We start from the raw sequence: 15,421 nt of genomic DNA on the forward strand, positions 1-15,421 counted from the left end.
CCAAAAATTAGGAAAAGATAACAAATCAATACCCCAGAATTAGAAATACTATTTAAAGTGAAATATCCTAAGAGAATACTGAATGAAGACCTTACTGTGTTCTGGTTCTGCTTGGGACTGCTCACATCTGTGAAGGACCTTGAATAAGATTGGCATGAATATGCACTGTGCAGCAAAACTTAAATGCAGTAGCTTGGTTTGCACACCAATGAAAAAACACACCTAATTTACAAGCCTGCAACTTACTTTCAAAAGTGACCTTGGTAACCAGAGCTAGCAAGATCATAGCTAACCACCTAAACTGCTTTTGAAAATGGCACTAAATATTTAGTGTATTGAAATGCTTAACGTGTCCTCTATTTGATGTGTGTTAACTTCAGCCAGAAATTAACATTCATAGATTTGTTTTTTTCTCAGGATGAAAGGATGATATGTAGACATTTTGTATAGACAAACTGAAATTTCCCCAGATGGAAGTTTCATTTAAGAAATTTGTCACTAGATATTTGCTTATGTCCAACAGTGCTTTTGAAGGAACACCAACTCAAACAAGTTCCTATTCAGGAGAAGAACATAGTAAATGAAGGAAATGTAACTAGGAGATTAGTTAATATTTGTGAAACACTTCAAAGATGAAGTTTTATGTAACGCAGAAAAGAGATCATGAGTCTTTCTCTGATTGGAGCTGGAATGAAGCCAGAGCACTGTTTCTGTTTGTTAATATTTTACCAGATTCTTTCTTTGGCCAGCTTTTTACCCACATGGGTTGCTCTTAGAACTGTCAGTGATGTCAAAGCTGTTGAAATTCTGTCTAGTGTGGAAACACTTAAGATAACTTTTGATCCATGAAGTGTGGAATTTCAGACGACAGAGCTTTGCAAGTAACAATGAGAATTACAGTACAAGAAACTCCCCTATCTAAGCTCAAGTAGTAAATCAAAAAAGTTACTTTACCTCAAAGCAGCTCACTCCTGTTCTTTTTTAGGCTACAATGTAAACCCAAGTTATTAAACCCAGGACACAGTTCCGAGTATCTGTGGAGGTGGGGTTTCTCAAAAATGTGGGATGTGAAAATACAAAGTTTCATCTACACTAAATATGTATAAGTCAAATGACTAGTGGGGACATAGCTTGCCTTACACCCTTATTCCCCCTGCACCAACCCCAGCCTCTGCTGACCCAAGGATAGCTAATTGGAGCTGATAAGGAGCTTTTCACACAGTAGTACACAGCACCTTTCACAGTATTGGCTTCATGCTAAATGCAGTATTACAGCTGAACTTCAGTAGGTGATATTTGCTTTTTTCCCCCCCTCTGAAAAACTAGTATCTTCAATAGCAAGTAATAACTTTATTAAGATAAGTAGAAGAAAATTAGTTTCCATTTTCTAAATGTTTTACAAAGCTTCCCCTCCTCCTCCTTAGCATTTGCTCTAAAATCAAAAAAGGCCCTATAGCCCACAGATGAATGAAGAAAACTTGCAGCATGTACAGAAGCTAATCAGCTGGCTGTACATGTGTGCCATGATTTTCAGAGGAAAGCATAAAACTCTTCTGATAAACAACTTTCCTTTGAGGGTGGCTTGTCATCAGCATTCAAGGTGCATATGATGTGGATCACCAATCAAAACCTCCCACCTGCTCTCAACCTCTGGGATAGAGCATTTAAAAAGTAAAGAAATAAAGAGGTGTATTTCTTACTTGTACAGCCTATGTATCCCATGTAGCCTTTTAATATCATCAAGGCTTGTACCTGTCTACCTCTAGGAGGTTCTTTTTCTTTCAATGATACTGAACAATAAAAATACCTGAAGGAGGGACCCATGTTCCTTCTAAACACCTTCCTTCTACTTATCTGCAGAATTAACACACAAGCTATTAAATCAGTCTAATTTCTACTGTACAAACTGAAAATTAGCAGCTAGAGTAAGAAGAGAGAAAATTAAAATATCTCATAGCCTTTTGACTTGCTTGGAAGCTTACACAAGGTCTGAATTTGATGGTGAAATGAATAAAGTGTATGACAGTCCACTTCAGTAATCAAGATGTAGTCATTAACTCTTCAAACCACATTGAGTCATTGCATTGTGTAATATGTTGGAAATACAGCAAATTTCAGGGCTTACTTGACATGCCAACCACTTTGAGTGCCAGTAGGCTGTTTTGTACATTTAAAAAAAATGAACGAAACTGTTCAACAGGTTCAGAAAAATCATTTTCATGCTACAATTTTCTGTTTCACCAGAAATTCCAACAAAACACATTTACTGGTGTTATCAACTTGGAAAGAGTTGAACTTGGGGAAAAAAGTTTGAATAAGCAAACTAACTTGCGTGCTTTGTTGCAAATAATTTTTTGTCACTGAGCTGCCAAGCCTCTGTGTACGTCACTTGTACCTGAAAGCCCAGATCTGAGTTACTCTGTCTCAATGACAGTTCTATCCATTGTAACAATGTATTTGACCAACGTATTAAATTCAAGTGAGTGGTTTTAAACAGGAAGATTGAATTAATTTCCATACCTCAAGCATGAAAAACAATGCAAGCCTCTGCTAAAAATCAGAAGCAGAACTTAAAAAATTGTCTACAATGTTTCTAAGGCGATGTTGTTCCAAAAAAGAACGATTTTGCTTTTTTTTTTTTTTTTTTTTTTCCTGAAATGCAGAATTCAGTCCAGTAGAATTAAGGATACCTTTTCCTGACGGAGAAAGCTAAGCAGCAAAAAAAAGTGTTTAAAAATTGTATTCTTGCAATGCAGTATTTCAGGGCCTGCATGTTTGAGTAAGAAGTCCACTCTGGTGCTCCACATACAAATCTGGATGCAGATATCAAAGTAAACTTGGTCTCAGGAAAATATTACCCCTTATTGATGTTTCACTCGTTTCACGTTGGCAGTATCATCTGCCCCTTTTGCTATTTTCTAGATCCCCAAAAATCTACATTAAGTTTTGCAACAGTGGCTCGAAATTTCTAGACATTAAGAAACTCATGTCCTTGTAAGGCTGCCAGAGCTGTTGCATCACACATACAACAGCATGAAACTGCATGGCACTATCAGTAATGTTTCAAAGACATCCTTTTGCTTATCCTGTCAATAGGCCTGACCTGAAATACTCTTCCTATTTCAGTCCCAGCCTCACAAAAAAAGCACATGAATCATGAGTGTCAGCACTATGTCCATTCCAGTCCTCCAGGTCTGTCAATGCATATTACTTTGTCCCTGCAATGCACTGCTGTTGTGAATAAATACACTTAAATCCACTCTTCATTTTGAAAGCCCTTTTAAGTATTATTTTTTCTTGTGAGCTACTAAAGATGGTTCATTGCCTCCATAAACTGGTTTAAAAATAGATGTAACATAGGCTGGATAGGACCTGTGGGTGAAATGTCACAGTGCTTATCACTCCCTGCTCAGAACACAACCTGTGTCCATTGACACTTTTCACTGTCCACCTCTAAGAATCTGGTTCTGTCTTCTCCAAAATCCCTCACTGGGTAGCTAAAAAGCAGCAATCAGGTCACTCACCGACTCTCTTCTACACTGAACAACCCAGTTCTCTAAACCTCTTCTCATGTAATGTGTTCCTGTGCCCCAGTCATTTAGTGGCTCTCCACTGGACTCTAGTTTGTCAATCTTTTGTACAGGAGGGTCCAAAGCAAAGTGGTCTCACAGGTACCAAACAGAGGAGAACTAATCACTTCCCTTGATCCAGTGATTGCATTCTTGTTCCTGCAGTCTGTATGTGATTAACAGCAAATGAATATCTACGTACAGATCATTTGAAAAGTCTAAATGGCTGCCATATTACTGCACAGATACTGTCAGATCTCAGGAATAATGACAATGATAAAAAAAATAATATTAAGGCAAAAAGCCCAAGCAATTCACATAAGGCCTACAGCATTTTGAAAAATAACTTATTGAAAGCTACACCTCTAATTAAAAAAAAACAACAAAAAACACCTTTACTGGAACATTCTGGAGAAATGTTTGTGTGTCTGTTTATAAAGATCTTTTATAAAGAAAAGTCTAAAATCACTCTAGGGAACATACTCTGCTATTAGCTATCCCTAAAATTTTTCCATTATAATGTAAGTCCATTATTTTTTGTCCTATCTACAGCAGGTGTTAGTTTCCCAAAGTTTTGCCAATGAAGGATTACTTGATGAACAGACCAGTAATTTGAGATATGTAACATTAATCTGCAATACACTGCTCAGCATAATAGCTGCCATTAAAAAGTTCCTTAACAACTTGCCTGTAAAGAGGCTACACTTTACTGCACGTATCTTACAAATAGTGCTCTTGCTAAAATTTCCAAGAACATGTGGTGATTTTTGTAGAAGCATAACACTAACTCATGTTCAGTCTATGACCTAGGTTCTACCTTCTCCTGTCATCCTAACCCTGATGCTGTCTCACATGTAAGGACTGGACACTGTCTTACATATAAAAATTTGTGCTTGCTTCTATTTTTTTCCTGTTCCAACTTGTTGCACTGGACTGTAAAATTCTAGGGAATCCCCACAGCATATACCATCATTATGCCTGTGATGTCACCTTTTAGGTCTTAGCACTCTAAGCAGTATTGTAGCTATTAACCGGTAAAAGAAATAACAATTAAGCAATTAAACAAGAATTCGCAAATTACAATTTGATCTAACAGTCACTTGGCAACACATGAAGTGTGCAGTTCTCAAGCAGACACTTTCATATTTGCCCCAGCTAAGTTTTAGACCATGTCAAAACAGAATTTGCATTTTCCAGGAGTACTTAGTAAAAGTGAAGAAGTATTTGCAATGATGGCATTTAAACCAGAGCTATATAGACATTCCTCTTAATTCTTTCTTTTGCTGGCAACAGTGAAATTCCCTTCAAGTAACTCATTTAGATTCTGATGACAGGACTGTTAACAACAGTAGCAGTATGTGAAAGAATTAGTGAATGGTGACAGAATCCACTGTACTTCCACTCTTCCAGAAGAGTCAAATACTGTGACTACTTTACAAAGCAGGCTTACCCTGGCTGGTGTTCTTTCGAGGACTGAGTATAGAAAGGCTTGATCCCGTATCTAAAATTTGACAAACACCTTGGCAGAAATTATGTGCTCTAGATGAAGAAAGCTGGACCTGCTGGACTTGACTAGGACTCTGACTGAGCAGCTGAACAATCTTTGAGGATGTATCTGCCTTTGTTGCTGAGGATGTATCTGGCCCATGATTTCCCATACAGAAATCTAGCCGAACCTGTTCAAATTCAAAGGCGATCTTACAGACATATATACTTTTCACACCAAAGACATCAGAAAATTGGTTAAATTTCAAAGTGGCATCTTGGACTTGGAAAAATAGAAGGTTTCAGCAAGAGGCAAGACAAAAATTATTATTTTTAATTTTGAAAGGTTGTACAAGAAGATTAATTACAACATCATGGCAGTGATTGAGAAACCCTAGTTTATTTAGTGTTAACAAATACTATTTTGTACAGGAACAATGCATAATTTTAAAAAGACATAGGTTTTTCAGTCTTCCAGGAGATGACTGTTTAGTAATTCAGATTGAAAAATCCAAATGAAGGTGAATTACATTGATCATAAAACTGCACTGTACCTCAGCGGATGGTACTTCTGTTTCTTCCCCACAGCTGCTTGGAGCTTCTTCTTCCTTTAAGCTAGGGCAGGCAATAAGAGTAGAGAACCTCGAAGGATGCTGTTGCCTTGCATACCGCAGCTCCTAATGTGAAATATTACATTAACACAAGAAACTCATGGTCCCTGAAACTAAATACCCTTATAGCTCAGTTTGCTGTTACACTGCTAGATTTAAAAGAATGAATTACGAATTATGTTCCCTTCAGTTCAACAGGGCCAAACTACCCTTCTAATAAACCTAGTATCAAATCTGTTTAAAATTCACATTTCCTGGTGCTGTTACTATCACCTTGCTTGTTGCTCAATCTTATATTGTCAGGGTTCTTCTTCACTTTTGTATTTTCTTATGATTAAATTACATAAGAAAAGCTCCAAAAAATAAAGCAGCTGTGGAAAAGTAAATTGTCAGCAGCTAAAATAAACTAATTTACCTCTCAAAGTTTCACCAACTTTCAACTTGTAGTAACTTAAGTGAGATTTGATGAAAAGCAAACTGCTTCAGCTCTGTCAAAGGAGATGCAAATAAACATCAAAGTCTTTTGCTATGTATTTAAGACTAAAGAAATAAAATGTGAGCCCATTACGTAAAGTAACTGACAGTGAAATTCCTGTAACTCTGACAGTAATAAATTATCTTGGTTTTTTGTAAGGATGAAGATCTTGGAACGCGGGAGCAAATGTAGCCTGGCTGGTAAGAGTAATCACCTAGAATAAAAACACCCAAACTAGAATACTAGTAGTCTTTGGAAGGTCAGCCTGGAGCTCAGCTTTAGTGTAGGAGCTGAAGCCTCAGGAGGTATGTTCTGGACAAAGAGCAGCCTGGAATGAGAGTACGGAACAGCCTGGATGTAAGAAGAGCTATCCTTTCTAGTCTGGACAAATGATGACTCAAAAGTTCCAGAGGTGGAAGGATACTCAGTGACAGCCACTTCAGCTAGGACCTCCAAGCAACCCATCAGCTGAAGAGATTGAACTACTGCTCCCAGAGTTTAGCTTGCCATCTGGAAACTCACAGTCAAATTCTACCTCACCAAGCGCCATAGTCATACTGTATTTTTTAAATCTATCTTACAAAAGCAAGAATCATCTTTAATGATTTTTAACAGAACACGGGAGACACAAGATGTGTAGAAAAATACAAACACAGTATCTTTATCTTTCTCATTGAAAATAAGGCAAAAGTAGACTGGGATGGATGGATATGAATATTCATTGGTCTTAATTTGAGAGTCAGCTAAGTTCTAAGATGAGCTGTGAAAGAAAGAATAATTAAAGAGGTAGAAAAGGAAAAAAAATGTGGTTTTTAATTGTGGCAGCTTTGCCCAGATCTGGAAATCACATTTATATATGTTTGGTATAAGCATTTGGCTAATCTTTTTCAAACCTCAGTTCCAGCAGTGAAGAGATGAAACAAGCAAGTTACAGGAGATGAAATAAGCAGCTTGTTTAAAAACAAGGTCTACTCAAATGGATTGCTGAACCCTAATTTCCTTTGTAAAAATTGCTTCCAGTGTTAACGTTTAATAAACAGGTCACTATTTCTGAAACAGTGAACTGAAAGTTCAAGTGAACAAAGGACACCAAGCTTGTCACTTTAGACTAATAAGGGGATCACAAGCATCTGGAAAAAACTGTATATCCATAAGCATGCTGAGGCATTCCACAATAAGTTCATTTGTTGGCGGACCACATTCCAGGCACCCTGCACACTGTAACAGCTGCCTCACCCATTCTCTTTAGAAACCCCACAAGAGGGAGGTCAGAATCATATGCTTAGGACTGTCACCTAGGACTGGAGTTGAAGTTTTCACTTTGGAGTTTAACTTCAAAAGAAGTTAAAGATTTCCTGCTCCAGAAGCAGCCCATCCCACTGTCCCACAAGATGTAGTATTGATATGCTAGTGAGGCTATGTACTTGATGTTCTCTAACTCTTTTCTCTGAGAACCCTCCTCACGCTACAACAAGATGCTAATACTTCTTGTGGCAGTGCTGCTGTAACAGCTCTTGATCAGGTCCTCAGACTGTCAATGAAGAGTTGAAAAACAGTGCTGCATTCTTGTTTTGTCACAGAACTCAAATAATTTGAATCTTCTCAGTCTCCCAGTGCAGATGGCTGTGTCATACTATGGTATGTCCTAACTCATATTTTTGATGCACTCACTAATACTTTTGACATCAAAAGAACTTGATTAGATAAATTTGATAAAATATACCAGAATCTCCAGCTCACATTGCACTTATCTGACTGACCTGTTACAGTCCTCAATTTCTGTTGTCGTAGACTATCTGCTCTATCTGAGGAAGAATAAGTCTCCATTAGCTCTGGAAAGATACAGCAGATGGCATTCTCAGTTTATCTCTGTCAGATAGATGTTTACAATGCTTGCTCACACGGCAATCTTTAAAATTTCTTCATTGACTAATGGGCAGTAAAGAAGAACAGGGACTTATTTTCACTCAAGCAATCAGTTCAAATTTGGTTATAATTGACTCTAGCAGCACAGCCTTTTGGACTTCAGGCAACCTTTGTCTACCAGACAGGAGTGCCCCTCCTGTTGGATACCTTCTGCTAGGAAGAAGCTAAGAGAAATTCAAGTACCTGTGGTGGGATGTCCAAATGCAGTGTTCATCCCTGCCAGGTTCCCTTAGAACATATTCAAAAATGTTCCCATAGATTCAGTCTGACAAATTCACCTTAGCCAAGGAATATATGTATTCATTTTCTTTCCCAAATAATATGCCTCTTCTGGGTGAAATACTCCTGCATATTTTGGATGCTTGGAGAGCCTTTTCCTTTCAGACTCAAATGTGTGAGCCCTCCAAAAAAGTACTACTTGTTTTTACTACTATTCTTTATCCAAGAGAATAGCAATCCTGTGCAGAAGCTGCATAACTGTTTGCCTAAAGACCAGATTGCCTAAAGACCATTGAACTTGACCCTGTCAGTACTTGTTCTCAAATTTAATTGCTGGATGACCTTTGCACTTCAAACTTGTACAGTATTTTCTTAGATCTACTAACCCAGAAGTTTTTGTAATTAGTCCAGCTAACATCCCTGATGGGTACAGTCACATGGCTAATCTGTAGTGCTGTTTTACTTCACAGGAGAAGAAATATATCTGGTTGTTTTGGCATAACTAAATTGCCAAAACGATTGGGCCAGCCGAGTCACTTAACCTTCCTTTACCTAATTTGTAGCATTTACTCGAAGCAACAGAGGTAAATATGCTTTTTCTTTTTTTCTTTTCTTTAGCATCATTCTTAACTGTAAGAAAAATAAAATATTAATTAGAATTTACTTACACTGGCTCTTTTTTAAGAAACTCACTTTTGTCATTCAAACTGTCTGGCCAGATGGTTCATATACTTCATAGTATACCTAGGCCAACCAGATAACTTTTGAAGAATTAGTGATAATTGCAAGCTAAAAGCCCCACAGGATGGCATGCTTAACACAAAGGCATAGTTATTCCATCTTTTTAGAATGTGTCTATGTATGAAAATGTCTAAGACATTTTTAGAATGTATTGAGATGACAAAATTTTCAAGTAGATAGCTGAAAGTTGTGATTTCTTAGTGCAATATGACAACACGGTGGGATTATATCCCGTATGGTTTCATATTATCTAGAGATAATTCTACAGATTTTAGTAGGTGAAAAGAGAAACATTTAACTTCAATCTCTTACATATTCCTGAATGAACTTTAGTAATCCACAAAAAGGCTCTGGGCTAGGCTCTCAAAACTTTTTTTGATTTCAATTAAGACAGGTAGGAATACATAAAGGGAGAATTAAAAATAAACAGAGGACATTAGCTTAAATTCAGCTGATTTTCTCCCCCAAAGGCAGAGGAGACTGTAGTTTCAAACTAATATGCTGGAGGCTGACTGTTTGGAAAGCAGCTCAGCAGATAAGAAACAAGAGACCTGGGGAACTATGAGTTGAACATGAGGCAGCAATGCATTCACGAAGCCTTCAGCTAACACCATACTCAACTGCACCAAAAAAAGTACTGCCAGCAGGCCAAGGGAGGTGATGATTTCCTCTACCAAGCACTGGTGCAACCACATTTAGAGTATTGTGTCCACTTTTGGGCTCCCCAGCATGAGAAAGACATGAACATAATGCAGCAGCCACAAACAGCAAATCAGCAAACAGCCACAAAGATGATCAGGGAATTGGAACATCTGACGTAGAAGGAGAGGCTGGGGCAGCTGGCCTTGCTGGCCTCCAGAAGAGATAGATCAAGAGTGATCTTTTCAACATGTATAAGCATCTGATGAGGATGGTGGAAGGAGATAAAGATGACTGAGTTGGAGTCTTCTCAGCAGTATACAGTGGAAGACCAAGTGACAATGGGCAAAAGGTAAGTACAGGACACCTCACTTAAGTATAAGGGGAAAGAATACCCCAACCAAATGCCAACCTTCTTTATTGAGAGAGTGACCAAACACCGTAACAACTTGCCCAGAGTGGTTCCCAGAGGAAGTGTTTCCCCAGCTAAACTTGGTTAATAATTCTGCTGCAGTTTTATACCTCAGAGCAACAACCTCACCCTTTCTGAAAGAACATTGTTCACTGCCCTCAAAACTACGATGACAATCAACCGTTCTGACTCAATCCTCACAGGAACAAATCTGCTGATGAATTAAGTACATAGTGAAATCCTGATTATCAAAGTTACTGGGAGGTCTACCACTAACTACTAGGGAAACCAGGATTTATTCATTAGTCTCTCTGATAAATGTTGCAATTTAACTATTAAATGTTGTATTTTAATTACAAAATATTTGACAGGTTAACTATACATCCTGCTTTCATATATGGAAAAGGTGCTATTATAGTCATTTGGACATGGGTGCTTTAAAATCCCACCACTGTATTTGGAAATATCCTCACTGATTAATCATTTTAATGTTTATGTTAGAACACAGTGCAAGTCCTTCAAATGGCCTTTCTTGCTTAGTTAAAACTAAGCCTTAATAAATTTGTAATTTAGGATTGCATTTATGCTGCATAAACACGTGTATTTCTGAAATACCTTGGCTGAAGATCATGTTTTAAAATATTACTTTTGAAGTCCCAAACCCTTTAAACTTATAGGGAACCATCTGCCTTATGGCCTAATGGTGTTTCCCAGGGCTCAATTTTAGGGTCAGTTCTCTCCAGTCTTTGATCAACGACCTGGACACGAGTTGAGTGTACACTAAGTTTGCTGATGATACTAAATGAGAAGGACTCATCGATTCCCTTGTGGGTAGAGAGACCTTACAAAGAGATCTTGATAGACTGGAATGCTTGGCAATCACCAACCGCATGAAATTTAATGGAAGCAAAAGAGCTGGATTCTGTACCTGGGACTACAGTCATGGATGTCTGTATACACTGTGGGACAAGAGGCTGAAGTGCAGCCCTGAAGAAAGGGATCTGGGGGTTTTGATTGTTGGCAAGCTCAGCACGAGTCAACAGTGTATCCTGGTGGCCAGAAGTGCCAGCTGTGTCCTCAGTATGTTAAGCACAGTACAGCCAAACAGCCAAAAGGAGTGAATGTCCCACTATGCTCAGCATTGGTATGGCCTTACCTCAAGTACTGTGTGCATTTTTAGGCTCCACAATATGAGAAGAATATAGAAATATTAGAATGTGTCCAAAGGAGGGCAACAAAGATGGTGAAAAGACTAGATGGCTAGATTTATGAGGAGTGTCTGAGGATACTTGGCTTGTTCAGCTTAAAAAAGAGGAGGCTGGTGGATGACCTCATTGCTCTCTATAACTTCCTTCCATGATGGGGGAGCAGAGTAGGAGGTGCTGATCTTTGGTTTTGGTGTCTGGTGATAGCATGTGGAGGAATGGCTTAAATCTTCATCAAGGGAAATTCAGACAATTCGTCCCTGAGAGGGTGGTCAAGCAGTGGAACAAACTCCCCAGGGCATGCTCACGGCCCCAAGCCTGTCTGTGTTCAAAAAGCGTTTGGGATAATGCCCTTAAGATAAACGGCTTAACTTCTAGATTGTCCTGTGTGACATCAAATTCAAAGATCCTCATGGGTTCCTTCCAGCTCCGGATGTGCAATCATTCTAAGGAACCTTCCAAAGATAGATTTGAGCTAAACTCAGTAAGAGTAATTGAAATGCAGAATTTTAAGGTAAGTTATATTCATGGAATTATAACTGGCTTAATGGCTCATTATCACTAGATTTCAGAGAGCATATAATTACCTGTGATGAGAGTCTGTGCTGTAGATGATTTAGAACTGATAGCTGACACTGTGTTCTTTTGACAAGTTCTCTTGGAAGAAGACTACCAATACAGATTGTGCAGTGTTTAGAGCTAACAGGATGCCAAAGTCCTATAAAAGAAAGGATATACTGAGGAAGGCATTCTTTGTTGTTATTTTGTCATCAATATTACATTTCCAGCAAGTGTTTACAGCAGGTATAAATGAACCACAGAACACGGGCCTTCTCATTGCAGATGGTTTCAATGCTATGCAGAAATGGGCCTTGTGGTTTTTTCCTTGCTTCATTGCCAGAAGAACTATGCATGGAACTCAAATATCCACAGTGAAATCTTTTTACATTATATATACTCTTAATTCAAGTTTACTCTACAGTAAGCTTATTCTGCTTTCTCTTCCACTTTCCTAAAGCATTAGTTTTTATTCCAAGAGATACAGTACGTCTTTTCTGCTCATAAACAAAGTCTTAAAGTTCAAGTTCCAGTTCGCACACTGACATCTAGGCACCTCATCTAAGATGTTTATCAACAGAAGTCACCACATACAGACTCTATCTAAGTGTATCATCATGTGCATTAAAATTGTTTTACAATTACTCATTGGTATGTTTCCTCTTCCACACATAAGCTAGTTAGAAGCGTACTACATACAGACTCATTGTTCTATCTTAGCATCTCCTATCACAGGATAATCTTACTTGCAAGGATTAGTACCACAGTCTCACATGAGCTATGCAGATCAGGGATCAGTCAGGTCCAGCACCTTGTTTTTATAACAAAGCCTCGCTTTCTCCAGCTCAAAGGATGAACTGATTCCCCTGTTTTATTCCAAATATATATGCTAGCACTTTTCTTTAGAATAAATTTACCTTCTTTTAACAGCATTCCAAGTTCTGCCCTGAGTCTGTTTCCCATTTCAATCAGCTGCCGCTTTTCTTGGCTCAGAATTGAGATTTTTCTTGCTGCTTCCTTGAGTTTATTTTGCATTCCTCGTAGAGTGCGTTTGACACAATACTGACAACCAACACCAGTACCTACATCAGGTAACTGTTGTCCAAAATCTACCATGTTTTCTTCAAGAGCTTTGGGTTCTGGCTCCTGAATAAAACAGACAGTGCTTATAATGAATATTTTGAAAGTGAGGTCTGTAGGTTCAGAGATCTGTACAAATACGCATGAGAAGCCAGTTGAGGAAAACGCGTGAAGTTGAAGACTACGGCCCATTTTTTAGGGTCCATTTTCAAGATTATGTTAGCAGTATAGGGCAAATTAAACTGCGGAGCAAAACACTGTAACAGCCTGAGACATTCCCACAGATATTGTTAACTATCAGTATAAAATAATACACATAACTGTATAACTGTAAACTAAAGAACATTTAATTTTAAGATAAAATGTGGAAAAAGCCTCTTTATACCAAATAGCAATCTGCTACAAATCCTTCTTTTTTTAGCCATTGTGCACATACAAACATAAGGGGTAGATATGACTTAAAACATTTACTGAAAAGTAAAGATTCTACAATCTGTTTTGTCTCTGCCAACCTGAGTCCACCTGCAGATATATATTATGATAAGGTATATACCCAAAAGACCACATCCTTGTTTTTCAAGACCTATATACTGTCTTCTTTCAGTCCCCACAGAGGAGACTTTTTGATATCCATTTAAATAGTCATCATTCACTGAACAGTTATCTCCCTATAAACATTTTACATTTCACGCATTGCCACAAGTATCTAAATGTATCATGTGCATTAAAATTGTTTTATAATTACTCATTGGTATGTTTACTCTTCTACATATAAACCAGTTAGAAGCGTACTACACTAACTGTGCAATCCGAATCAGTTTTCGACTAAATCGCTCTAAACACTACAATTCAAGAAGTACACATTGAAAGCTATTGTCCATACTGAGAAAAAACCAAACCATTGTTGCCTTATTGTACCATGCAACTCCCATGCTCTTATTTCTTTGGATAGTTTCATCATGAAAAGGAAGGCTCTTGAAAACATACAGGAAAAGCATGCAGGCCTACAAACAGTATGGGGGAGAAAGGTAGAGAAATTAGTGCAGGACTAGAGTCTAAAAATACTAAGACAGCAAAGTAAAAGGAAAAAGGAACACCACTTTGACATGCATCTATTTGTATAAAAGGAATTAATACAAGTAGCCACAAATTCTTACAGTCTTGCCTTCCTCAGTGCAATTGACATACTAAGGCTTAACATAAAGAGAGGTGAAGGCAATGACCAGTTATGGCACCACTTGTTCTCACACTGTGGACCACCTTCACCAGATAAAAAGGCAAAACCACATCACCCGCCTGGGGCATGGGATGCCACTTGCTTAAACTTTTATTTTTCCTGAACTTTCCAGAAAAAGATTCCACAGCATTGCACAGACGTTTGGGTTTGGTTTGGTTTTTTTTTCAGGTGACAGACTGTAAGCTGTAGAGTTAGGAGTGGAACTCAGAAATCTTTTTACCTTTAGATCTGTGCAAAATTCTGCAGTACTAAGGAGAGAAAACACTGAAAAAATGGGTACTAAGGAAGAGTGGAAGGAAAAACTCTCCTCAGAGCTGGTACAAAATAAAAATACACACACACTCAAAAGTTTACATGCTCTTTTTACTAGTTTCCACAATAAACTTTCCTCTTCTTTAGCATTGGAGTCTATAATTTCTAGATTATGGTTACAGAAACTGTTATATTAAATGGAAAATAGAAAACTAAAACTATGGCTCTCTTTACTGACTTCACACCTGCACCCCTATGTTTAGTCACCATTATTGCTCAACAGATTCTGAACTCCCTGAGGTAGAAACATTTTTGCCTGTAATTCTTCATGGCCTTAACTACATCCTTAGCATGCAATTAATAAATGTAAGAAGCACAGAAAAAGTGCAGAAAAGTGCTAAAGATAAGCACTTGTGAAATCCAGTAAGAAATTAAAATGAAGTTTTGCCCATTGTTTTTAAGATATTTTCAGGGCTGCTTCCAGCTCAGTCTATGTCTAAGAAGTCTTGTTATGTACTGAGAAAGAAAATATAAAGCAGACAGCAAAAATAGGCAGGAAACAATACTTCAACTTCAGTGAAGACAGCATCAACTACAGTTCCAGCATTTTATTCCCTTGAAGTTTTGGCCTGCATATCCCCTATTTGCTACGTGTCTATACATATAAAGCATAAGTAATTCAGCACTTCACAATGAAGGTGCAAATCACTGCCTGAAATTGTTCCTGTTCTCATATCCAGCCATGAGCATTCAATTATAATTCAGCATCATGAAGCAAAAGATTAACCTCTGGAACAGAGAAAGTTCATATCTTACAGTCTCCAAGGCAAAGTCACTCTCAATTTTTTTTTTTAAGGCTCTATCCTCACTTACAGAAATGCAAAGAAAATCAGAATGCACCTTGGACAGTAGTTTGTAAAACATTTTCTGCAGCAACAACAAAAACGAATTGGTATAAAATGTAATTTTCACCTAATTCTGGAAGTGGCCAAAGAGAAAAAATAAATCTGCC

At 37.9% G+C, this 15,421-nt stretch overlaps 1 protein-coding gene across 8 annotated transcripts in view; it reads right to left on the reverse strand.

Moving 5' to 3' along the window:
* The window catches only part of CCDC57 (coiled-coil domain containing 57), a 43,661-nt gene that overhangs the window by 4,654 nt on the left and 23,586 nt on the right, over positions 1-15,421 (reverse strand). For 3 of the 8 annotated variants that reach the window (XM_042025673.1, XM_042025672.1, XM_042025674.1), the window contains 4 exons: positions 12,758-12,986; positions 11,870-12,000; positions 5,609-5,731; positions 5,020-5,245 (listed from right to left, as the gene is read on the reverse strand). The exons of 1 other annotated variant lie outside the window; for it this stretch is intronic. In XM_042025673.1, the coding sequence (XP_041881607.1) occupies positions 5,020-5,245; positions 5,609-5,731; positions 11,870-12,000; positions 12,758-12,986 (709 nt within the window). Of the gene's footprint in view, positions 1-5,019; positions 5,246-5,608; positions 5,732-8,837; positions 8,916-11,869; positions 12,001-12,757; positions 12,987-13,838; positions 13,925-15,421 lie in introns of those variants that run through there. 4 more of the 8 variants (XM_042025677.1, XM_042025675.1, XM_042025678.1 and 1 more) reach the window with 4 other exon arrangements.

The sequence above is a fragment of the Corvus kubaryi genome, unplaced genomic scaffold (assembly GCF_017639235.1).
Source record: "Corvus kubaryi isolate FWS band 111438036 unplaced genomic scaffold, C.kubaryi_AGA036_p1.0 37272, whole genome shotgun sequence".
Classification (NCBI taxonomy): domain Eukaryota; kingdom Metazoa; phylum Chordata; class Aves; order Passeriformes; family Corvidae; genus Corvus; species Corvus kubaryi.